Source organism: Pelodiscus sinensis, chromosome 1 (assembly GCF_052426305.1).
Source record: "Pelodiscus sinensis isolate ZL-2025 chromosome 1, ASM5242630v1, whole genome shotgun sequence".
Classification (NCBI taxonomy): Eukaryota; Metazoa; Chordata; order Testudines; family Trionychidae; genus Pelodiscus; species Pelodiscus sinensis.
Genome location: NC_143052.1, coordinates 104821606 through 104847693, shown reverse-complemented (window position 1 = coordinate 104847693; position 26088 = coordinate 104821606). Strand labels below are relative to the sequence as shown.

The 26088-nt window shown below is 44.8% G+C and overlaps 1 protein-coding gene across 2 annotated transcripts in view; it reads right to left on the bottom strand.

Annotated features, from left to right (window-relative positions):
- Window positions 1–26088, bottom strand: part of CREB3L2 (cAMP responsive element binding protein 3 like 2) — a 104759-nt gene that overhangs the window by 9401 nt on the left and 69270 nt on the right. For both annotated transcript variants that reach the window (XM_006133371.5, XM_075940030.2), the window contains exons 3-11: window positions 21209–21375; window positions 19416–19503; window positions 18080–18261; window positions 16630–16776; window positions 14376–14434; window positions 11531–11599; window positions 3384–3483; window positions 1878–2004; window positions 836–1070 (exon numbers count right to left, since the gene is read on the bottom strand). In XM_006133371.5, the coding sequence (XP_006133433.2) occupies window positions 836–1070; window positions 1878–2004; window positions 3384–3483; window positions 11531–11599; window positions 14376–14434; window positions 16630–16776; window positions 18080–18261; window positions 19416–19503; window positions 21209–21375 (1174 nt within the window). The remainder of the gene's footprint in view (window positions 1–835; window positions 1071–1877; window positions 2005–3383; window positions 3484–11530; window positions 11600–14375; window positions 14435–16629; window positions 16777–18079; window positions 18262–19415; window positions 19504–21208; window positions 21376–26088) is intronic.

Here is a 26088-nt window from a genome sequence, read left to right as displayed (position 1 = left end):
TTTGAAGCAAGAATTTAACAAGAAATTCCATGAAATTTTGTCATGGTGACCCTTCTAGCAATACATGCTCCATCTTCCCTTTAGCAAAGCTATGTTGAGTGCAAAAGGCACCCAGTTCCTTATAACCCACCCAGTCAGAAATCTTAGCAATCCACAAGCTCATGTTGACACTCAAAAGTGACAATGCCCCATGGCCTGCAAATTTTCAGATTGCTTAATGATGCAAATTTCCTCTCAGTTTTCAACACTTAGGCAATGTATCTCCCACTAGGTGATATTTTACTGGTACTTTCCTTCACAGGAAGTTATTTGTATACATGTGTGTGTACACATCAGACACAAACATGGACATCGACAAATATGGTAATTTCCTGCAAAACCTCATTTAAAATTAAACCTTACTGAATTAAGTTTAAGTATCTTAAGAGCTCATTGTGAGCACTAGCTCACCCCACTGTGGGTGGAAGCCCCAGCAAACACCCACCCACATACGCACGGTGCTGGAGCACAAGCAGAGCCCCAGTGCACTGAGTTGAGTGTGAGGGGTGGGTTTGGTTTTTTTTTTAAACCTTCTCACTTATGCGTGGAGCCAGAGTGATTTTTCTGTGGGTCAATGACTCCGTACTGAAAAAATGTTCCCCACCCCTGGTCTAGACTGTAAGCACTTCAGGGCAGGGACTGTCTTGTGCTATGTCATTACGATAGTGCTTACTACAGCAGAGCCCTGATTTTGACCCGGGGCCTCTGCACAACAGATATACAAATAAGGGTCCAGGAAACATGCAACAAGGAATTTCATGCAACTCATGCTTAGGCTTGCTTCCTTTGCACTCACCTGTGCGGCTGCAGTCCTAGCAACACTGATTTCTCTAGCCTTGTTTTGTTGGCTATTGTGAAGTGAGTGACTTTGTCCTGCTGTGCCCCTGGCACGGATTCCAGAGATAGGGCTGTGTGTTTGGACGCATCCAGCCGCCTGTCCCAAACGTCACTGCGATCTGCAAAGGAGATTGAACCATACTGCTCCTCCAGTTGGTGAGGCTCTTCGTAAATTAGCAGGCTTCTTGACCGTACTGCGAACAAACAGGGGAGGCAGAAACTACATGAGAAACATAGTGAGCCCAGCTATAAGGGCACTGGATATGTCAGGAATTGAAAGTGGCCAAATATAAATGCAATATATCTCGTTGCTCAGGATTTTGCTACCCAAGGCGATAAGCTAATATATTTTAGAGCTGAGGAAATATGCTGCACTGACAATCATCCATGTGTGCCCATCACAAGTTCAGCATGAGCACTGGTAATGCAAGACCCTTTCCCCACAAGCCCAGAGACTGTGGTTGAACTGAAGGGATGACTTCCAGAGTGAACACTAAGAGACCAGGGCCACAGGTTCCATTTTAACAAACAGTTATCAGAGATAAATACAGGTTATACCTCCAAAAACTGGCACTCCCTGGTCTAGCAACATCCATTGTCTGGCAGGACCATTGATGCTCCCGGACCAGAGAGCCCAGGAGCCTAAGGGCAGGAGGACCAGCCAGGGCTGCAGCAACAGTGTCAGCAGCCTGGTTGGGGACAGTGTGAGACCGGGGCTGGATCCCCACAGCAGCCTGTGGCAGAGCAGAGCTGTGCTCGAGTCCCTGGCTGGATGGGTCAGTGCGGGGCTGGATGGCAAAAAAAATTTTTTTTCCTCAACTAAACTTTTCCAACCCACTCTCTATACTTGCCTTTCTACCTATAAAAACACCAACACCTCAAAAAGGGAAAGAGTAAGACGTATGCCCTGGATTCCCACAAAAATGTAAAGGAGGTCTTGTGGGGGGGGGGGGGGAGAGGGGAGAGCGAGACAAACAAACAACTGCACTGGGTTAGCTTACCGATGGAGGCCGTGTATGACTCTGGTGTGGAATGCTGGCTAGGCAGCACCATCTTTGTGGCAGAAGGATAGGGGCTGTAGGTCTGAGAGAAGCTACCAAAAATGACTGCAAAGCATAGCACCACCACCTGCAACAAGACAGAAGAAAAAAAATGTCACTCTTTGATCACAGAATGAATGGGAATTAAGATTAAAGACACAACTGCCATGCTTTTTTTTTTTTTTTTAAACCAAAAAAAAAAAAAAAATACTGCTTCCAGGCTATTTTTGGTCAATATATATGCTGCCCCTAATCAAAGGTACACGGACAATAACAATTCAACAGTGAAGAGGACAGATTTCAATGCAAGAGTTTTAAAGATTGCCGTCATTTTATTCTGTTGCACTTAATTATTTGGAAGTTGGAAAGGCTAGTAGCACAACTTAACTGGACTGACCTCTGACATGCATTTAAAGATCCATGTTGCTTAACCTGTATCAAGCATTTCTAAACCTCTTACTGTTGGATACAATCTTGCTTAAAGGTGACAAATGAAGAAGCCTGAAGGCTCAGTGTCAGACTAGACACCAATTTCCATCCAGCTAGAGCACCAACTTAAAAGTAAAGCCTTTCTAACAGTTCTTTTACCCTGATTATAAGTGAGAATTCAACAAGAAGAGAGGTAGATTTACAGCCTCTGAATTATTTTTATTTTAATACATTCATTTGTTATTTGGTTCTAACAGAATGAAGTGACAAAGGGCTCCCATTCCATAGCTTCTTTGACACACATTTAAATATACAAGATTATAAGAGGCAACAAATATCAACCAATGCAACAGCACTTCTTGCTTCACACTTAACACTTAATCTAATCAGCAGCACACCTCGCCAGACAGTAATCCCACCCTCAGACCCCCTGTCAATGGCTGCTCAAACAGATGGACTTTGTAGCGGATAGTCCATGGTCTTGTGTTCTTGCAGCCCTTAGGTCTGATACAAGCACGTTCTAAAGGAAAGGGCCTTCACAGAACATGCTCCACCAGAAGCCCTCCCACCCTGCTTTTATACCAAGTGGGAATATCCCCCTACTTCCTCCAAAGATCATGACTGTGGAAGTATGTCTGGAGCAAAGAGGTGGTCTCTTAGACAGGAAGATCCCATTATAATGGCCACAAACTAGGATTCTTTCCAGTAAGGTGGTGAAAAATCTCAGAAATCCCAGAAGTCATTTAAGACCTTTGCGCTACATTTCATTGTTACATCTTGACAAGAGATGCTTCCCACCCTGTGGGCTTTCAGCCTGATGGGCTGAACAGAATGGGGAGGGTACTCTTAAGCAAAAAAAAAATCCACACATGTCCCAGGCTGTCTCAGTATTCATGATTTCCCAGCTTCCTGCTGCTCCAACTCTTTTTCCAACCCTGTAGTACTATGGAGTTGAGACAGACAGACTTGAGCTGGACTGGGAGAGTGTGTTTTTTAGCAACCATTGGCCTGAGGTCCCCCAACTTTTGAGTCACTCACCATGAGACAGGTCCCTGTCTGAGTGCTGGCTGCTTTATAGGAACGGGACACTTTGCCAGCAACCATGGCTTGGAGTCTCTGTAACTGCTGCAGAAGAGTTCTGGAATGTCAAGAGTAACACATAAATATTAACTAGTAGCTTTCCATACATCAGCCCATATGAGAATGCAGCTTTTTACCTTGATCTCTGTGCCTTACTAACAGTAAACATTTAAATGCAGGTGCATCTAGTTAAAATCCTCCTCTTAAATTTAGAGGCAAGGAAAGTTGCACTAATTTTCCAAAATAGAGTGCACATTCACCCAAGGAATACTTTGTTTTCCCATAAATGACACCCATTTCATTCTTCCCCACATATTCCCACCAACTATTTTACTTCCTACTTTTGAGGTTCCTACTTGTTCATCCTAGAAGAATCAGATTTTTAGAAAAGGGGGAGCAGAATTACCACAACTATGTGTGCAGTTGAAACTTGCATTCATAGCACAACTGATCTCAAATCAGATGTGCAGTTGGTCATAGGAGAATGTAACAGGAATTTTGCCACTGACTAATAGGCGCAGGATCTGGTCCACAATTATCCTAATCGATTGTGTAGCTGTCCTCAGACATTTCCGAAAATCTAGTTCGTAAGGAAAACTGGAAAGCTTTTGTAAATAAAATGTGTTAAAAATCACAAAACCTGTAATAAGTTTAGTCTTTTCTACCTATTCATTTGATTTAAATAAAATATTGAATGTTGCTTCCTCCTAAGGTTACCTATTTAAGTCTCATGTCCTCCAAAAGCTGATGAAGTCACAGAAACCTATGTTGCTTGCTATTATTACAATCATTCTCAGAGGCTGTACTGTGCTGGACAACGTAAGAGTCTCAGTCAAAGACAGCACTTTCTACCCTCCTGGCTTAGTGTAAAAGTATAATGGAGTGCTACAGGGATTACAGCCCATGAATTTGAGTACTGGCAGTTTAAAAGTGAGGTAGGAACTGATCTCTAACTATAGTTAAGCGACTATATTTCAGCCTGCTCCAAATGACATTCCGTTACTGATTTAGGCCTCCAAATTATTCTCATTTTGTTCTGACAAATGCCTTTGAACACAGTTGGACTAAAGCCAGTGCCTTATTTCAAACACACACACAAACCTTTGGAGAAGTTTGTACCTGAATTCTACTTTTGCAACTGAATCCCATTTTTACATTTCATTTCACCTCTAAGAGATTGCTCGGCCTCGTGACAAATACACATGGCAACCCACAACAGCTTTAAAGGCTGTGATACCAAAAATGCTGGAGCAAGAGAGATGGGAAAGAATTATTTTAAAACCAAGTTATTAAAAGCCAATTGTAGGACAGACCCAGAGGTGCCTTTGCAGCTCAATACACACTCACCTGTTTTTATAGATTTTTTTTTTTAATCAATGATCATTGTTAATTAAGGTAGAATGATTTCAAGGACTTCAGAAGTGGAATCTGAAATTAGTACAAGGAATACTCCCAGCACAGATTTATTTGGGCCAGCAGATCCTTTCCAACTTTCACAAGGGTGTCTAACATGCTGTTGAAAATACAGTGTTTCACAGCTGGGTGTAAAATAAAACAAGTGGTTATCCTTCTTCTGTTCTTTATCTACAATAGGGGCAACTGCAGGCAATTATGTGGGAGAGACACTTCAATTCAGATGAAGGAGGCCGCAACAGCTACTCAACAATACTGTTACACAGCATGCCTGAGTCACACAACCAGCTTTCCTTAAAAGGTAAATATATACTGAGCTTGGCTATTTCCATCTTCTAAACTAGTGTACACATGTCATGGGAAATGTTTTTTTTTAACCTTGTTATGCATAAATCACTGTAGTGACACAAAACCAAATCCTCCCCAAGACAGAGTAGTTGGGCATGAGGCACCAGAGGTCCAGAGGAGTTTCAGAAAAAAAATTCCTTCCAGCTCTGGGCCTGCTATTGCAGTCTTGAGACAATAACAGAAGCCTTCACATAGCCACAGCTCTTGCTGCTCTGGGGGATTTAGGAGAGAAGGTGGAGATGGGTGTTGGGAAGGAAATGGCAGATGGATCTGCATAGTGGCATTGGCATATCCACTAACATTTCTCCTCTCTGCCACTCCCTGTGCAAACCTTGCAGTGCAGAGAGCCCCTGAAGACCTGAACTCCAAGATGCTATGCTCCCTAAATCTTTCTTTTCTCCCACCAAGCAGTGAAAGCATACCACTTCCACTGCCTCTTGGGCCCTTCATGGCCCAGTAAGTGGGCCATTAGATTTGCCTCAAAGTATTTACCAATTGCACAAAGTATGGATACTTTGTACTGGAAGTAAACAACTACTTGTAAGTTTCAAGAACAATCTTCAAACATCTCTAAACTGGACCTCACTTACACTGGTGAAAATCAGAAGTAGCCTTTGTGAAGTCAATGAAGTGACTCCCTATTTACCCTGGCATGAGGAGAGAATCAAGGCCACCAGTCTTGTTCACCATACTCAAGGATTCAGTGCTGGGAGTTAAAATACTCATGATGCATTTTCAAGCTCAGAACAAGGAACCAAGGCAAGAGAAAGCTGGAGTTCATTTGTTTGGAGCAACATGGCTACCCCTTTGCCATGGAATGGAACACTCAACCGCTCTTCTTTTCTATAGCTTGGTCCAAAAAGCTAGAAGAGATCATTGAAGGTCAAAATGCCTCCTCTCACATAGAAAAGGTGCCTTCAATATCATTACTGTTGGAGAAAAACCAAACAACAAATGGCCTGGTAGCACTTTATAGACTAACAAAACATGTAGATGGATACCATCTACATGTTTTGTTAGTCTATAAAGTGATACCAGGCCATGTGTTGTTTTTTTCTGTAACAGGCTAACTCAGCTACCCCATGAAATTACTATTGGAGTGAGATGTGCTAATGGAAACTATAGAAAGAGCAGCTTTGTGGCGTTAAGAACATGGGCATTTTATACCAAGAGGCCTTGGCTGAACATCTGAAGGAAGGTCAAGAATGCTTTTAGTAAAACATATTGCCCATGGCTGAATTTTAATGGGAGAAAATGAAATCCTGAGGCAGTACAGATAAGGGGTTTACACCCTGGGATTAATCTCACTCTGTCTGACACATTTCCTGGTGATATTCAATTAGAGGGTCACCTTCTCCTAGGAGGTGTGAATGTGCTTTCACGCTTTCCCTGCCAATGGAGTGCCTTGCAAGAAAGCTGTAAAGTAACTGAGGGATTCCCTTTCCCTTCTAGTCTTTCTGGAAAATCCATTCCAGCCTGTGATGTCTTCTTTGTGTTTTTATATAGGTAGATTTCTTTCAAAAAGGTTCCTTTAACACCGAAGGATGGACTCAATCCAAGCTTCACCACAACACTTTCCTGAACAAGACATGCTGTCTGGCACAAGCATGAAATATGGGTCACTGCAGGATCACCTTATCAACTGAAGGAATTACCAATGAGACTTTGGTGACTATTGCAGCTTCATCTCTTGCAAAGCGCCTGATCTAATACAGTCACCTGACACTGCACCTTGGAAGTCAACAAAAGTTTTACTTTTAACTTCAATGGGAGTAGTAGCAGGGTCTCAATGGACTATTCTTAGCATCCAATAAAGAGCAACCAGATTTCACTTTAAAAACCCCAACAACACTACCTTCCAAAGTGATCTGTGTGTGTCAGGTTGGAAAGCAGCACAGCTTGCTTTCTGTTGTTGTTTCCCCTGGCAATCCCATCATTCCTGATCCACATACGAGCCAAGAGGTTGTAATAACCAGTTTGTGTGCTATCAGTTTCCCAGTACAGTTTGCACACACAGCACAAAAGTAATCCATACATCTGGTGAGGCACATTTTAAATAGGATCCAATTTCTATTATTTCTCTGGGGGAAATAATCAGTAATAAATACCCTATTTCTTTGCTAATTTAATACAGGTAAACCCTATTTTTTCCAACACTCCTTTTAATCCCAAATATCTGTTTCCTCCAGTCGGACTGCATGATGTAGGGGAAGCAGCATGGCCCACTGGATTCTACTCCCAGCTCTGTCATTGACCACCTTTGTGACTTTATGCAGTCACTTCCTCCACATTATCCTTATGCCTGTTTCCTCTCCCATCCTTTGTCTGTCCTGTCTATTGAAGCTTTCTGGTGCCAGGACTCTCTCTTACTTTGTGCCGTGCCTATCACAATGGAATCCTGCTTTCCCTTGACTTCTATAACTCTGTTCTGCCCTGGTTCTCCTCCTACCTCTCCAATTCCTCCTTCAGGCTGCTTTTTGCAGAATCCTTCTCATCAGCTCTTCAGCTTTCTGGGGGGCTTCATAAGGCTCTATTCTTGGCCCTCTTCTTTTCTCTCTCTAAACCGGTGGTGGGCAACCTGTGGCCCCTGGGTCAAATGAGGCCTGTGAGGGCCTATGACTCGTGAGATATTTTGCGTACAGCTGCCCACGTGCAGGGATGCCAGATTACGCTGGTTTCCATCTTTGCGTTTTCCCCCCTACCGGTATTACTGAAGTGATATGCACATAAAGCAAGGGCACCTGAAGTGCGGTGTGTGCTAATTGCTCGCAACACTGACTGAGAGCCATACATTCCCTCTGCATTCAAAGTGCTGCTACCATTCAATTCTCACACCCTGCAAATGCTACACACACAAGCAGTTAGCAAAACTATTCAATCCCAGAAGACCATCTTGTTGACGACAATCTTGCCTTCCCCCTGAGATGGCGGGCCACTCACGCAGCCCATTCGCTAGCCTCAGTTGTCCATCGTTGCTCTATACCTGATCACTGTGCAATCTCATCTGCAAACACAAATTTGAGTACCATGTCTGTGCTAACCACTCATAGAGCCACTTCTCTACCACAGACCTACCTTCTCCTGCCTGAATTAAAATCTCATCCTCTCTCCCCCCAGCATCTCCTGCCTAACCACCAGCTGAAGCGAAGCATGGCTAAAACAGAGCTCCTGATCTTCCTCCTCTTTCAATCATTGTGGGCAAAACCACTATCCTGCCTGTTACTCAGGCCCATAACCTGGGCATCATCTTTGACCCTGCCCTCTTCTGTAGGCCTTCACATCTAGGTTTTGTCTAACTCTTACCTATTCTTTCTCTGTAACATCTCTAAGATGTACAGACTCTCCTATCCATTCACACACCTGAAAATTCTTGTCCAAGCTTTCATCCTCTCATGTCTCAGTTCCTGCAACATCTTTCTCTCAAGCCCGGACAAACACAATCTTGCTTTACTCTGATCTATTCACAATGCTGCCACAAAAGATGGCTTCCCTAGCTCATCATGCCGATTGTTCATTACTGCTTCCCCTTTGAATTCCCCCACTGGCTCCCACTTTTCTATTGTGTCAAACATAAGCTATTGGTCTTCACACTCATTTTTCTGTTGCTCTTAACTCCTTTTTAAAACCTTACTGGCCTAGCCCCACCTTACCTATCAGCTCTCATTTGCTCCTGAGCTATCGATGCTTGCCTCCAATTGGCCTTAGATGCCAGCTTCCACCACCCACTTGTTACATTTCCAAACAAGTATTCTTCTGCTGCGCTGCCTCACACACTGGAGCTTTTGTGAACATTTTCAATGCTGCCCCTCATTATCCACCTTCAAAACCCTCATCAAAACTCCTGTCAGGGATGCCTATAAGAAACTCAACAGTTAGGCAGCTGATGTACAGAGACCACTGCCTGTTATGCAGACCAATACTCTCACTTGTAGTACCCCACATGTATGCAACTGCTCTCTCTTGTCTTATCTGGAGAGTGTAAGTTCTTTGGGGCTGTGACCATCATTTGGTTCAGTGTCTGTATAGCACCTGGCACAAGAGAGTCCTGGCCCATGACGGAAACTTCTGGATGCTACAATAAATCCCTGTGCCTTGGTTTCCTATTGATGAAATATCCTAATACTACAGTGAGAGCACCATAGAAAAATTATTAATTCTTGGCTCAGTCCTGGATTTAGACAATGTGTATTAAATAAAGGTCTGGGAGCCACACATTAGATGAGGAAGATAAAGAAATATTGAATAATTATTCATTCACTCAGGCAAAGGTCCTCAAATGTATGATCACTCAACTAAAGACTGTATCATGATGAACATGCACAAGAGGCAGACATAAGAATTGCCTAAACAACAGGGAAAGGGTCCAGCTGCATGGAAAAGACACTGGCAGGGGAGAGGGGGCGGCAGGTAGGCAGCAATTAAAGGCTCTGTCAGCTTTCTCCATTGCCTGCCCACTGCCAGAGCCTTTCACTGACAAGCGTCGCTACAAGCCGCTGCATGGATCCATCCTGCTTTTCACTGCAGCATGTAGCTGCACATACCCTTCATGCTATCACCTGGGATGGGCACGCTAGCCCAACACCACTAAGAAAGGCAAGGCTGATGAATGGAAACGATGCAACTAATTCTGTACATCTGGGATGTGAAAGACTTGGGGATAACATCACCCAAACAGATGCTGTTTCAGGGTTTAGTATCAGAGCTAAGAGCATCAGCAACTTGGGAAAACATTGAGTTTTATTAAAAATAGAACTTCTTTTCATTATTACACAAGGCAACCTTGGGTGTGAGGAACACATGACAGGGGCAAGATTTCTGGAAAGCCTGCTGTGTGTCACATTGGGTAAGACTATGCTTACACGAAAAACTGGGGACAAGGGCTATTTGGGGAGAGCCTTTTCAGGGGGCTGTTAAGGGGAATAGAGTCTGTAACTGGCTATTTTCTCTTTCTTGCACCTTGTTTTAAAACAGCTCCCATGAGCTCCCATCAGAAACTGATTCTCGACCCGGTCTGATCTTATACAGCAATGCCAACCTTCTCATGCATAAGGCAGAGTGGGGAGATGGGCAGAGGAGGGGAGAGAAGTGGCTTGGATCTCTCCAAACAAGCAGCAGATGTCTTTATGCATGAGCAGTGTGTGGGAGACATTCTCCAGCAAATTACAGTGATACGGGGTCTGTCTCCATGAAATTAGAAATTGGATCTGGAGATTAGAAACAACACATGCCACTCATTGAGCAACACCTTGGTTGCCAGACAAATTTTAGGTCCATTTCTAGGTTCTAGGGCTTATCTTTAAAGCTCAGTTATTTCACTGACCACCTCCCTCCACGCTTCATGTCTGTGTAGATATGTACGCCAGACTCATCCTGTACATAGACAGGAAAGCTATTCTCAGGGGAATTTGCCAGCACTAGATATCAGGTTGAGCTCAAGTCTTAAAACCTTTAAATCATGATGCACAAGAGCCCGAATATTTTCAACAAACAATAGTCTTCCTTTTATCAGATATGGGAGCTAAGCTGTGAAATGGCCTCAGCTGTTTGTCCTTTGAGTAAGCCACCTGAATTCACCTCTACCTGCTTCTAAATTAAGTGAAGAGGGGTAAGAAAGGGGTTCTCAAAAAAAAACCTGCATCGCTAAACTGATAGAGATGCTGTAGTGACAGGTGCCTTAGAAGGATGTCAGGCAATCAATGATCACAATTCTAGAAGAATTATTTAGGGTTCTAGATCTAGGCATCACGTGTCCACTGCAGCCCTACACTCCAGATTAGGGCCTCTCTTCTCCCAAGGTCTCATGTCAGACCAGTCTTCCATTAGTAAAAGACGGCTTGATGAGACTTTTCTAGCCCAGCAGTCTCACTCTTAGATCAGTCCAGAAGTTTGCTGGGAGAGTGACTAGCCTAGGGAGAGTACCCTAAGCATCAAACCTAAGGTCTCTCTCACTATGCTTAATACTTGATCACCAGCAGTGTTCCCTATAAGCTGAGTGCTTGGTCAGCCACCCAGGAGAGATTCAAATGCTGCCCAGCTGATTAGCAGAGAGCTCACAGTGCCTACAGCCAGCAGCATGTGTTTCTATTGGTGGTTCACATCCACACATGCTTTGGTGTGCATAACAAAATTCATTCTATGCGGTGATGGAAAAAAATTAGAGAAAACTGAACACAAGGCCAGGTTTTTTAAACATATTTAACCTCCCCCTTCTTTGTCATTAACCAGATCAGATGGATCCATTTCTCATGAGTCACTGTCCACAGTTCTGGTACTTGATCCCTTGTTTTTCAGATTTCCTACTTTTCATTTTAGAAGCATGCTCCAGTTGTCCTTTCAGATCCTACCTGTTTGTGTTCTCAAGGACTTCCACTTTCTTACGCAGCTCACTGTTTTCATTTGAGCAGGACTCAACCCTGAGGAAAGCACAAGGAGGGAAAGGCAAACTTAAAACCAGACATCCATTATATTTCAACAAAGGGGGTAAAAACAGAGCCTATTCTAGATGAAAACACATTGCTGCAGACCTTTGCAAATCTTAAAGTCTAATCTCACACCACCTAAAAAAAGCCCCTGACAAATGTTACCCTAGGCAGTCTACAAGTACTGGTGACACCTGCTGGTTGTAGTGCTTGAGATGAGTTCTTAGTTTAGGTCCAGCTTCTTCAGTATCAGCTATAGTTATTTCTTCTCAGCTTATTGGCATGGACAGGATGCCCTGATGAGCCTTCTAGCTCCATCCCACCATGCCATGCTCTGTGTTTGATAGAGGGTCTTTCGGGTAACTCTTTCCAGGAACAGTGCTGTGGACCAGGTGACTATAAATAACCAGTGTTCTAAGGTGGGTGGTTTATGGACACACCACAACAGCTCTGACAAACAATCATGGCCGCTATATGCACACCGTTTAACCATTGCAAGTATAGGCCACAATGTTGAGGTGGGCCAGACCACTTTTTGGCCTGACAGTCAAACTCGGGACAAGCAATTTAGTGGCACAATGGCCAGAAAAGGGCAGGAGCAGGCCCTGCCTACACATTGTGGTAAGAGCCAGTGAGCCTAAGCAGGGCCCACTCCATGAAATTAGATCTGCAGTGGGAGGGGTCGGCTCGCTCTGCAACCGCCCCCAACGCCTGTCCAGAGGGGAAAAAAATGACACTACCATCTCCTTTCCTAGGGCTTCATACATCCCAGAAGCAGGACCCAACCTCCCCTCACCCACTTGGTTCTTACTCATTTTAAATGGTGCTCTGTAGTTCTGACTGCAAAGAGACACAACCCCCATTTTCTCACACTGTGTCCTTGATAGATCTTCCTGTATCCTGGAAGAGCAGAGTCAATGCATCTCACCTGCACTGAATCACAGAACACTAGATCTGGAAGGGACCTCAAGAGGTCATCAAGTCCAGCCCCCTGCCCTCACAGCAGGACCACAATGTGAATTAACCATGATATTTATTTCCAAAGAACATCTGTCATTTCCAAGAACATATTGCCTCATGAGCAACAGTAGGGCTGTGTCCAGACTCAGGGGTTTTTTCGGGAAAATAGCCTTTTCCCGAAAAAACTTCCCCTGCGTCCAGACTCAAGCCGCGTTCTTTCGAAATTATTTCGAAAGAACGCGGCTTTTCTTTCGATGGCGGTAAACCTCGTTTCACGAGGGAGAACGCCTTCTTTCGAAAGTTCCTCTTTCAAAAGAAGGCGTTCTTCAATGTAAATAGGGCTTCCTCGAAAGAGAGCATCCAGACTCGCTGGGTGCTCTCTTTCGAAAAAGCGGATTGCTCTTTCGCAAAATCCGCCTGCAGTCTAGACGCGATCTTTCGAAAGAGGCTCTTTCGAAAGCATCTTTCGAAAGAGCCTCTTTCGAAAGAAGCCTGCAGTCTAGACATAGCCTAGTAGTGTGAGTAAGGTGACCAGACAAACCAGACTCCCCTCTTAGTAGAGGGGGAAGATGCAGATGGGAGAGCTTTGCCATGTGCTTGGGCATGTGGGGGGAGGAGGGGTGAGAGGAGTGGATGGGAAACAGGCTTTCAAGGGTTTGGCCTGAGGGGTGCAGGACTATTTCAGCTGGAGACAGAAAGAGAAAGAGGATAAATTGTTGGAGCCATCACCAAAAAAAGTATTAGGAGTTAACAGATGGGTTGCATACAAGGAGAGATGAGGAAAGATTCAGGATACTTCAGAGTAATTAATTTGGGGCATAGATTTTGTGTGTATATGGTTATAGAAAGGTTATGGGGCGGGTTCCAGAGTGGCCTCGGGGATAGGGCGTTCGCCTGGAGAGGGCAACGTGGAGGGTTTTAGTCCCACCCTCTCCCTTCCCTTCTGCCCCCCCGGCCAAGGAGAGGCGGGATAAAGGGTGCCCTGAAAGTAAGGTGTTGGGCGGGTTCCAGCGTCTTGATAAAGAAAACTCACTACCAATGTGCTGCTTCTCTACCTCTTACTTTATCTACTGCTTCTGTCCCCACCATCTTAAGAAATTTAATCATTCAGAGCTCAGTTTGGGCTGGACACTGCCTGTTGAGCGAACCATGAAAATCATGCTGAGTAGCCAAGTGGCATACCAAATACTGAAACGTATGGATGCATATTAATTTGTCTTGGCTTATTTGCAATCCAACTAACTAGACCTATTAGCGTGATACCAGGATTCAGCTTGGACCCTTTTTATGTTAGCATATTCACAAGAAGATTCCACACAAAAGTAGCTAGGAAACTGTACAACACGAAGCAGAGCACAGCAGGCTGCTGGTTAGGGGGAAAGATTGTGGATTACACTGAAACCAGGCCAAAATCCCTGGCTTCCAGGTACTGATTTGAGGGACAAGGATAGCATCAACAAAAGCAGGATTTTTCAGGTAAGGCAAAACAGCTATCACTAAGGTTTCTGAGACAAGTCAATCTCCTGAAGCAGGAACCAGTTTCTAGGCAGCTTCTATGCTATGTTAACATCAGAAGACCTACTACCAAAGCACCAGGTGTTGACACAGTAATATTTGCCTAACATTAACCAACAATACACTTTATCTGTAGAACCCAAACCCACCCTGTTCTCTTTCCTGTAGAGAAGTTCTGCCTTTAGCCACCAGTAGGTGGCAACTGAAACACATTCTGCAGGAAACACAGGATCAACCCTCCCATCTCAGCAACTGTTTTATTGGTTCATTTGAAAGGGGAAGGAGGCTGGCTTACTTTTTTTCCAGGCTGTCCATGTATTCTTTCTTCTTTCTCCTACTTTCCTGGGCAGAGATCTAAGAGGGACGGGGGAAAAAAACCACACAAAAAACATCTTTATAGCAAAAAGAAGCCACAAGTAACTGAACAAATTGATTTAGAACATTGCCATTATTAAATCCAAGTCTGTTTGCTGCTCTTTATTTATTTTTTCCCTTTGGCAATCAGCATTAGCATTTCCTTGCCAATTCCCCATCCTAGTGCAAATATAATCTTAACAAAAGCTATATACAGGCAGTCCCCGGGTTACGTACAAGATAGGGACTGTAGGTTTGTTCTTAAGTTGAATCTTATGTAAGTCGGAACTGGCGTCCAGATTCAGCCGCTGCTGAAACTGACCGCCAGTTCTGACTTACATACAGATTCAACTTAAGAACCCCAAGTCAGGTGCTGCTGAAACTGATCAGCAGCTGATTCCAGGAAGCCCGGGGCAGAGCAACTGTGCCTCGGGCTTCCTGTAGTCAGCGCTGGTCAGTTTCAGCAACGGCTGACTTGGGGACGTCTGGGGCAGAGCAGCTGGGGTGCTGCTGGGTTGCTTGAGGTGGCTGACCGCTGCCTGTGAGCTCCAGGGCGAGAAAGCCCCGTTCGTAAGTGCGGATCCGACATAAGTCGGATCCGCGTAAGTCGGGGACTGCCAATAGTCATGCCCCTGTTCTAATTTTTGGTCTCATACTTTAACTTAGAGGAAAAATTTCAGGGGCAGGAATGGGACATGTGTTTATAAAATGCACCACGTTCCAGTTTTAATACTGGATAAATACATGACTTATGCAAGCGCCCATGCATCCACACCTACAAAATATCTGAGTGTGTACTAGATCTGTGCAAGGATAATTTAGGGGGTCAAGTTGGAAAGCTTGCCCTTCTCACCAGCTATTCCCCTGGCTGAAGGAAAAGCAAGGCACTTATGATATTTCAGAGTCCTGGCATAAAATAGCTAATATAAAGCCCTGGAATTATACTGATTGAAGAATATGGACCATGATGCACAGCAGATTTACAAACATGAAAATGGTGGGTGGACATCTATGTCATAGTAGAGGGGACCCAGAGGCTCTGTCTAGACAAGGCAAAAAAGGGATGGCTTTCTTTAAACGGAGTTAGCTGACATGATTTCATATACCACTAGCATAGGAGTGGGCAATAATTTTTGATTGGGGGGGGCTCCAAATATTTTATAAGTGCTCTAGGGCCACACTTTTCTATGGAGGGGCTGCAGGGTCTGGGGTGGAGGCTGGGTGCAGAAGGGAGCTCAGGATAGGGGGACTGGTGTGCAGGAGAAGGTGTGGGGTCTGAGAGGGAGCTTGAGTGAAGGAGGGCATATGTGTGCAGGAAAGGATTCTGGCCTGGGGGAGGGATGTAGGAGGAGTGCAGGTTCTGGGAGAGAGTTGTAACCTGGGGGAAGGAGAGTGCACAGGATTTGGGTGGTGACCTGGGCCATGGAGTTGGAGTGCACGAGGGGGTGGGGTGCCAGAGGAAGGCTCCGGCCAGTGGGCGTTTATCTAGGCAGCTCCCAGCTAGCCTCCCAGCAGGACTATCAGGCAGGCTCCCTACATGCTGGAGCCCTAGGGCTCAGTGGCTGACTGTTGCATGTGGTTCTCTGCGCTGTGTGCCTGGGGGTTGGTAGGGGTGGGAAAGAGGCTTCCTCGGCTCCAGCACAATTGTTCAGCTCCTTTTGGTCAGTTCCATTGGCTGCCCTTGCCTCCAGCACAATCTCTTAGCTCCCATTGACTGGAACCTGCCAATGGGAGCTGAAAGATTATGCTGTGGATGGGGGGAGGTAAAGCTTCCCCTCCTCTACCCTCCCCCAGAGCAGAGAGGCAGATGGAGCGGCCAGCCACTCTGAGCCCTGGGGCTGCTCCTTGCCTGTGGGTCTAACGGGGTGGGAGGCGGGCTGGATTGAAAGGTTTGGTGGACTGGATCTGTTCCCGGACCATATTTTATCCGCTCCTGCACTAGCACCTAGAATACGCATAAATAAATATATTTATAATTGTGTTAGCTTTAATTGCTACTCAGATGCTATGGTGATGAGCCACAAAAGTAGCAGGACAGACAGACACACACTGGCTAGATGGGTAACTTAAGCGGTATGTTCCAAGTGATAGAAGAGACCCTACAGCACTATAGATCTTTATTGTAGAAGTGTTGTAGCATTTTTATACGAGACATGGGAGGGAAACATCCAGCAGAGCTGCTATCTTAAAATTACCTTGTTCTTGATTTTCCTGCGGATCTTCTTCAGTGCTTTTTCCTCTGCCTTTGTCAGGGGTAGCTTTGTAGGAATAGGGTAACCCTCTGCTATCAGTGTTCTCTTCTCTTCTTCCGTCAAGATCAGGGGACCAGTTCCCTGAAGCTTCTGCATGTACCACAGGGATGAGGGGTTAGGGAGAGGCAAAGAAAAAGGAAACAACTAGATCCATGACTCCCTGCTCAGTTGTTCTGTAGGGTGTAGGTATTAGAAGTGCAGATACCTACTTACTTCTGTGTGAAATAACCCTAATGAAAACAGAAGGGAGGGGCACCCCTGCTTCAGAGACGACTCCCTTGGCCTATTCCCTTTACTCTTTCCCTACCTGTGATGGATGGAGAACAAATGGAAAACATCCAAAGGGTACCAGAGTAAACCTTTTAGATGGAATGGTCAAAGGCACTCGTTACTGGCCCAATGCTGCTCCTACAGAAGTCAATGGTAGAACTCCCATTTACCTGAACTGGAGGAACATTAGTTTCACTCAAGCTTCATTACATCTTGACTTCCTTCTGACAACACAAATTTGTCCATGACTGCAGGAAGGGGGACCAAAGCCAGAGTCCACCAGAGCACGACTGCCTGAGTGCAGGGGCCAAAATCCAAACTACATCGTCCCGCGCAGGGGAGGCAAATTCATAACCCAGGGGCTTTCGTCCCTGGCAAAAGGCTTGTCACATGAGCCCGATTACCCAGGACTGAAGCCCGCGGGAGTGGGGTTGGGCTTGGACCCCAGGCCACACCATGTCTAATGCCAGCCATAGTGGACCCATTAAAATGGGGCTGTGACATTCTTAGGGTCCCAATCCACAGTCTGAGAACTGAGCAATGAGGGGTACTTAGGAAAATCCCATGCTAGAGTTGATCACCTACTGTCTAAAGATAAAGTGGCAAGACATCCACTACGACACAGGTAACTGCATGTGTCAATCTATCAGAACGTACTAATAGCCAGAGCCCTGCATGCACACAAAATTGGTATCTGCATCTACATCTGCATTTACATCTGCATTTGCAAAAATGAGCCACAGATATCTGCATTATACCTGCAGGTACCCACATCTGCAGATGTCAGACTGAATATCCACAAATTTGCAGGGTTCTAGAGAGAAAATTTGTACTCACATCTGCAGAAGTGAGCCATGAATGTGGATACCTACGCATATAAAGCACATGTGTTTGGCTGTTTAGGGCTCTACTAATAGCTGCAGCAAGGTATAAAGGAAAAGCTTGTTACATAAGACATATCTCTTCACTGCAGACTCCTGCTCCAGACAATGAATGGGGAAGCCAAAGCCCAGCTACTGAATTTGGAGTTTCCCAAAGAGATAACAACAAACTGAAAGTACAGAAAAAGTATAATACCAGGTAACAATAAAAAAAACAATTGGATAAAAGTCACCAAACTTACATGTGGTGCTGTCAGGAGAGGCGAATTAGAGAGTGCTGAAGCCATGCGTGATGTCACTTTAGCTGTGGCTTGTAATTGGACAGGGCTTGAAGGTGGGAGGGACCTAGTTGGGCTCTGTCCCCCCTCAGAGTCACTGCCATGGCTGCTGGGAGGGGTTGGAGGCAGATGCAGAGGATCCATTGCTGATGAGATGGGGGAAAGCAAAACAAGATGTTTATTCTAATGAGGAACAATTAAGAGGAAGCTCCAGAAGAACCAAAAAGTAGAAGCAGCTTTACAACTAGAGGCAAGTTAGCACAAAACCAGGCAGCACTACCTTGTTCTGAAGGCCCTGAAGTGAGCAGGATTCTCAAGGGGAGACTTGCAAATGCTGATCTACCTCAGCTTTCCAGCTGTATACCACTTAGCCAAGAGTTTGAAACCTACCAGCAGGGCAATAAAGTGACCTTTCCCAATGACCTGCTCACCTCTCTTAAGGAGCAGAGTTAAAAGAATCTGCATATGTAGTACCATGTCTGGACATTTCTATCCGCTCTCCTCTCCCCCCCCCCCCCCCCAAATGCTCTGTGGTACAAAGTAGACTCCTCCAATATGTGATGTCCCCTTAACTCCTGAAGCAGCATTAATGGAGACAGCAGAGTTTAAGCACTGTCTGGATGCTAACTCTGCAAACCATCTACCATCTCTTTTTATTACTAATTCAATTCTAACTTCACTGTGTATGAATTGTTCTTTGTTTCCAGACACTAAGAACGTAGTGAGGAAAGAGTCAGTCTCTGCCCTGGAGAGTTGACAGTCAAGCAGCAGATTATTTAGCAGGTTGTGTAGTTTAGTTTTTCTTGAAGGTATCAAATAGGTAACTCTCATGACTGAAGTTTTTTATTCATCCATAGAGTAGGTACAGCACAAGTAACAGCAGTATAAACTTGTCCCACACATTGCTGGCCACACTGTCAGAAGACAGGATGCTGGGCTAGATGATTTGTCTGATGCAGTATGGCTATTCTTGTGTTCATAAGATAAAAAGGAGGAAGAGTCAGTGTGTGCTATACTCTTCGTAATTCCAAATACTCAATCAAGTCCCCTCAAGTCTGCCTCTCTTCCAGTCTAAGTAACCTAGATCTCAAGGATTCTCGTTCTGTCCAGTAATTGTGCAATAAATAATATGTTACAGATGGAAGGGATCATTCTCTTTATGGAAAAAACCCATATAAATGGCCAAAGAGGTGGGTTTCTTTAGCAGCATGAATCAAATCTCTAGGAGGCAGCAGGCTTGGACTGGAGATTAGCAAAGACAGACAGAAAGCCCAGCATCTTGGGTTGGTAATTAACTAACCTTCCTTAGAAGACAGGTTCAGGAACTGATCTACTTCATGTGGCTCCAATTTAATCTCTGGAAGAACCTTCTGGTTCAACGGTTTCATCTACAGAAGGAATTTAAAAAACACAAAATTTGAGTATAAGAAAACGGAAAGCTTCTCCATAAGCAACCAGACCTCTTTGCTCCCCCTACTCCAAGATATTTTTACACTCCTTCTCTGTAGCATATTAACATAGGTCAATGAGACCATTTTCCTGGAAAACAGTTGCTGGGGCTTCTCTTACTGGTATAATTTAGTTAAAGAAGAGATTACTTCTCAGGATGACATTTCAGACCAACGGGTAATGTGCTCTGCATTCAAATTACTACTCTTGGAAACAGAGCTGACACTAGCATTTGCTAGACCAAGGTGCAATGAGTTTCAGCAGGTTTCTGCAAAAAGAGAAATATTCTTTTTGGTGGGAGGAGGGTTTGGCAGCTGGGAGAAGTCAGAGCACTTTGCACTGTTGAGAGGACGACAGGAGAGTTACCCTCTGGAAAGGGCATAGGTTTATTTGTCATTATGAGCTGGGATACTGGGGTCAAGTTCATTTTGCAAAATGGAGAAGGAACAGGCAAATAAAGTTATACACCAGAACTGTAAGAGGATACGGAGAGAGATGGTGCCCCCACAGCTGAGCACATGGCTGGAGTCGACCTGCTTTCTGATCCTGTAATTCCTGACCTGAGTGAATCAGTGATGGTCACTGCAGTAGCCAATACAGCCCAGATCTCACTGTGTGACTTTTTGCCCTAAAGCAAAAGTAAACAGGATCAGGAACCACTGAATTTTGAAGAGTAAAGTGGTCCTGATCCTGCTTGTGATATTGTGGCACCCCAGCCATAGCAGTGGCACATCCCGGAGACTAGGAATTCACACACAAACTACATTGATTATGACTGTCTTAAATCTTTTGCCTTCCTGTGAAGTAAGTTAGTTTTCACATAAGCAATGTGAACATGGCCTGCCCATGGTGCAACTGGAATTACATCACCCTGGACTGGACACAACCACCCTTCCTGGCTACTTAGGCGGGAAGGGAAGAGCTGAAAGAACAGACATTTAAAGGAGAGAGCTGTCTAATCCTGTCATTTATTGTCACTGACTGAAGCCCATTCAAACGAAGCCCTGGTGAATGTTCTTTGGCTGTCGAGCCTGTGGTCACAAACATGTTAGGAACGCTCCTTACTAAACCTGTTGGGCTGGAGACATCAGCAGCCCAATACGCTGTAAAAGCTGAATGCAATGAAAACCCAGATATGTGGCACAGCTGACCTTACAAAGCATGACAGAGAATTTCTCATTACAAGCTCTGGCCACCTCACATGGGTGTTTTCATTTGGGCTAGGATGAGTTCGAACAACCCTGAGACAAAATCGTCATTGATAACAGATGCTGTACAGCTTGCCAGGTTCCCCAGGGTTAACTAGTTAGCAATTTTAAGTGGGACTGATTCAGAGACTAAGTTTTCACATTCGAGAGAAGCGAGAACCCCAAGCTTTTTGATTCTGTCCAGAAGAAGCTGAATGTGTAGAAAAGCAAATGGGGCAGCCAACAGCCAACGGTACATTAATAGAGACACGTCATTTTAAAAATGAGCAGTCACAGTATTATTGGAGACTGGCAATCCAGAGAGGATACCAAACCATAATACTCTATATAATTACCTGGAGTTCTCAAACAATAGAAAGGCTACACTGCAATGGCAAAGCTTTATGGGAGCCTTCTTCAATATGGACAAGCAGGAGAATAGAAAGTCTGCAAGTACCGTGGCATCAGACTGCAGTTGGGATTCTTCCCCTTCCAGTGGCGTGGGTGTGATGGTGAGACTGACCGAGGGGGTAAGGCCTGGTGCCTCACACAGCGTGGGTTCAGTTTTTATGGTCGCTGAGGTCAATTCTGCTCCCAGACACCATTCCTCACTTTCCAGGTCACCTAGCGGGGAAAGAAAGTGACCACCACACATTGAGATCAGAGACGAAACAGAAAAACAAATTAAAAAATGATTTAGCTCATTTGTTATTAACAAGCCCCTGTTCCTATATCTAGTCTATTGTTCCATGCAGACATCTGAGCCATTTCATAACTGTAACCTATATCCTGAGCCCCATGATATGGGGCTAAGAGGTTAGAGAGGAGAGAGGGTAATCACCACCAGATATTGCTGATGGCTGCTAACAAGACGGGTGGAACAAGCCATCAGAAACAGCAGTCTGGGAGTAGCATTCTACATAGGCTAACGTCAGTTTTGTTGTTCCTCACAGGGTCAGTGTCTAGGCAGACTTTCCCTTACCCTGGTGCTTACAGTCATTACACAACTACAGAGACTGAGTGACATTTATCAGGAACCAAGAGGCTTTTTTGCTCTTCCAAAATTAAATGTCTCCCCCAAAGGTTTTCCTCCCCCCACCCAGTTAGCATAAAAAGGGATAATGGCTTTAATGATTTCATAGGCACGTTGGTGTCATTGTGATTATCTTGGTTTGCGGCTCACAGCAGCTGGGAGTCACTGCATAAGATGTGTACTCTGACAGGAGGAAATTAAATGTACAATCATGTGTTGGCAGCGCTATAAGAAAGCTCAATGGTGTTTAGCTGGCCAAGCTAGATTTTTTTGCACTGAGCGCCAGGACGGGATGGGAGTGGCAATGCAGACTCCACAATAACACTAGCCAATGCAGTGGTGAATCTGCAAGCACTTGTGGAGAGAATCATGCTCTGCTTGCCTTGGTCTGAGTTAGCCTGCTCTAGCTTCATGAATGTAAAGGTGAAAACTCAGGAGGGCTCCACCACCACCACCACATGTAACTCTGAATTCCGATCACTGCATCCTGCCCAAAGAAATTACCACTGTTGTTTGGTTGTGAAAGCTATTCCTTTCCCCTGTACCATGCTCCTGGTTCAGAGCAGCTGCTTCATTTCAGTGGTGAGATGGTGCTACTTGGAAGAGCCATCAACCAGAGAAAAACCAAGCTGGGTAGCATGAGTATCTATCCAGGCAAAGGGTTTTTCATTATCTGCTGTTTCTCTACCTCAAGAAACACATGTTCACTGCATATATGGAAGCAACAAGAAAATGCAAAAAGCCTTTGCATTTGTATATACTTGCGTCCCATGAAAGCTCAGTTTGTAATGGATTGATTTACAGCATGCCACTCATAAGTCCTATGTAGGCAGAGCGGTGGCAGTTCACCAGGCACTGAATCACAGCCTCTCGGAGCTAGAATCAGGAAATACAACAGTGACAAACAGCTTATACATCTGAACTCCATCGGGAGAGGGGATATATATTTAGGCAGAACAAAGTTACTGGAGTTCAGCCACAAACATGCAGCCTCCATGTAGCCCACGGATCACAAGACTGCATACAATGCTGCTGGCAATGGAGGAACAGGAAAAAGGGAGGCAACAGTCTAACTTTGAGACTAATCATTACTTTGCGGTGTAACCTAACTTACACGGCTGGCAAGAAGAGATGTAATTTAAATCAGCACACTGAGGGGGTTAAAAATGAAAACATGTATTCTGTAATCAGAAGCTTCAAACAGTCACCCCAGTTCAGCGGGGAAGAGTAACTGTATAGTGACGACTATGAATTTTGGGGTTTTCTAAATGTCTATGTCGAAAGTTTTCTGGTCAGCTTAAAATATAAATGAACATTTAGAGACAAAGGCAATGCTGCCCAAATTTCATCTCAAGAGTAAGGACACTGCACTCTTGCAACCCCTCTCCCTGACATTCCTTCCTCCTCTCTCTCTTCCTTCGCTCTTCCCAGCACATTCCCCACACCAATTAAAACTTCCCTTGTACTGAAATGGGAGTTCCCTTCAGTTTACTGTGTGTGGATCATTCAGATGAAATCTTTAAACACAATGCTCTCTGTTTCATCAGGACATTAAATATCCCATGGCACTTTTCAACAAAGCAAATTGTTTCTTACAAGCTCTGCCAAAATGTTCCCTCCCCTCAGCGTTGTGAAATGTTCAGTGTATTATTTTGTTACTTCTCTCCTCCTGGACATGTTTTATTGGGGCTATAGTTTGTACGCCACCTTGGGAGGAAAGGCACTGTTAATTTACACTCATAATGAACTGAAACAGCAGGCTTGAGTGTTCTCCAGAGACATACTACATCATGCAAGCAGGAGGCCCTGCCCTCTGGGCTGTACTTGGCGATTAATAAAAATTCCAATCCCTGATTTCACAAGGTCTCAGCTGCCATGGCAAAGACATTTATCATTTTTAAAAAGTGTGATTTTGCTTCATCAGAATCACACTTTGGTGGTAACACAGAAGCCTCACAGCCATTCTGTTCTGCAGAAGTTATCTGGAGTTATTCTAGACCTGAAAAGCCAGTTTAACCTATCAAATATACATCAGGGCATGGATAGCTTAGCAGTAAGGGATGCAGGCAGCAGTATATTTAACCAGGAGATTATTATCTGGCGCTTTTTTTTGGACAATCATCTCATATGTACACATAGGGAAAGACACCATTCCATTCAATCAACCTTTTGAAAGGACAGAACCAAGATGTACCCCACAGACCTCCCTTTTATTGTAGGATCCTTCAGGTATTCTCTCCCCTTTATTGTATGATACCTCAGGTATTCCCTCTACCAGCCCCCATGGCTCCAGGAGAGCACATCTAAAAATAGGTTATTGTCATCTTTGCTATAAAATCTCTTCCCAAGTCCTCCAAACTCTGGCTCCCGAAGACAGAGTAGAACTGTGAGCAAAGTCGCCAGCCCCTGCTGGGTTGGCAGCTAGAACTCCGTAAGCTAGCAGCGTTCTTTGAAACACCAGACTCCTATCACGCCTCAGCTTGATCAGGGATTCAAACAGAGAGCCGTTATTAGGAATGTGGGTGTTTTACCAGTAAAGGTTAACCAGTGGGCACTGCAGCAGCTCCCCGCCTGCCAATGCAGCCTCTATCCGCAGGCCTGGGCGTCCAGCAGGCAGGGGCTGTTCCAGCGTGGCCAGTGCAGCCCCTGCCTGTGGTGGGAGGAACCAGCCTAAGTCAGCAGTGGGCGGCCACTCCAACTGGGCTGCAGTGGCCCTTCTCCGCCCCCCACTTTAATCGGATAAACAAGATGATTAACTAGTGAATCAATTAAATGGGATTTTACACCCGTAGAGCTCCTGGGATCCTTCCAGCCCACCATGGATTGCTACTGAGCAGTAATAAACCTAAGTGCACATTATGCCTCTTAGCCTAGCTTTTTTCTTTGAAAGACTTGATTTTACACATGGACTTAGTTCTTAACCTAGCCTCTGGCAGACTTTTGTCTGCTTCCTAAAACCACCACTCACTGTCTCAAATGGTAGTCTGAAGATTGCTATTCAGGCACTAGGTGCAATGGAAGAAGGCCCTACAACTGGAACAGCAAAATGGTGTTAAAAGCTGGACAGACATGTTTGCAGAGCTCTATGCTGCTTGGTACTTGCCTGAGTATTACAGTGTCTTCATTTTCACAATCCTCTACTTTCAAATTTATTGTCCCTTAAAAATAATAATGGAGGCTGATAACATCTGAAGCTGCGGCCTGAGAACCAGTTTATCACAGGAAGTGAAGCTCATGCTGGAGCAGACTAGAAGCTTCATGGGAAAACACCTAGCCCCAGCTCTGCTGAAAGAAAATAAGGAGAACTCACTCCACTGTGACACAAGCAGTTCCCTTTACTCTGTAAAGAGCCCATGCTTGTTTAAAAGCCCCCACGTGCTGCCGAAGGCATCACTCGTAATAGAGTACAAAGTCCTAACTCAGTGGTCTGATTTACACTCTCTTTTCCTGCCTCTGACAGATAACTGGCCCCTGTCTGTATGAATAACTGTTTCCTTGTGCTGCCTTGTGTTCCCTCACCTCACAGGCCCTGGTCTCTCAGCGTTACTCCTGCTACCTTCCCCCCCTCCCCAGCAAACCCAGCGGCAGACACAAGACCCCTTTATTAAGTTTGTAATGTAAGATGCCAAACCCACCTCCCTCAGGTGAGAAGCTGCATTCATCTACAAATAGGTCCTTCTACAGACTTTCAGATGGTTTCTCCACCCCACGCTCTCCCACTGCTAGCACCAAAGATAACGAAACCAAAGCCACCGAAGCAGCCCTGACAAAGTGGACACTGTTTGGTAATAAACCTCTGGGGGTACTTTTCAGACTGGCAAAATTAAAGAGAGAAGAGATGCAAGTGACAGACATACCACGATCACGCTACAGCAGGAGTAGACAATAGGCAAATAGCCAGATGCTTTTGAATTGAGCCCTAAATCTTTTTATTTACTTATTATAAACGTTATCATCATCATCATCTCTGGGTCTAAACTACACCTTGACCTACATTTAAGGTTCAGGAAATCCTCTCAAAACAGAAGAACTTCAATCAAACAGAAAACAGTAAGCACAATTGCTATACTTGTCATTGCTGTTAACGCCAAATCTGGATTCACTGTACCTCCATTCCCATATAAGCAGGGACCATTTCCTATCTGATTGGGGAATGCTGTTTATTTTATTCACACAGCGATCATTTTATTACAAATTTCAAGCAACATGAGGGTTACAGACTCTGCTTGAATTGTACCACAGCCTGAGAATTTGCAAAAGTATGGACAACACTGCAGAGACAGCAGAGCCTTTACAAAAGTGGC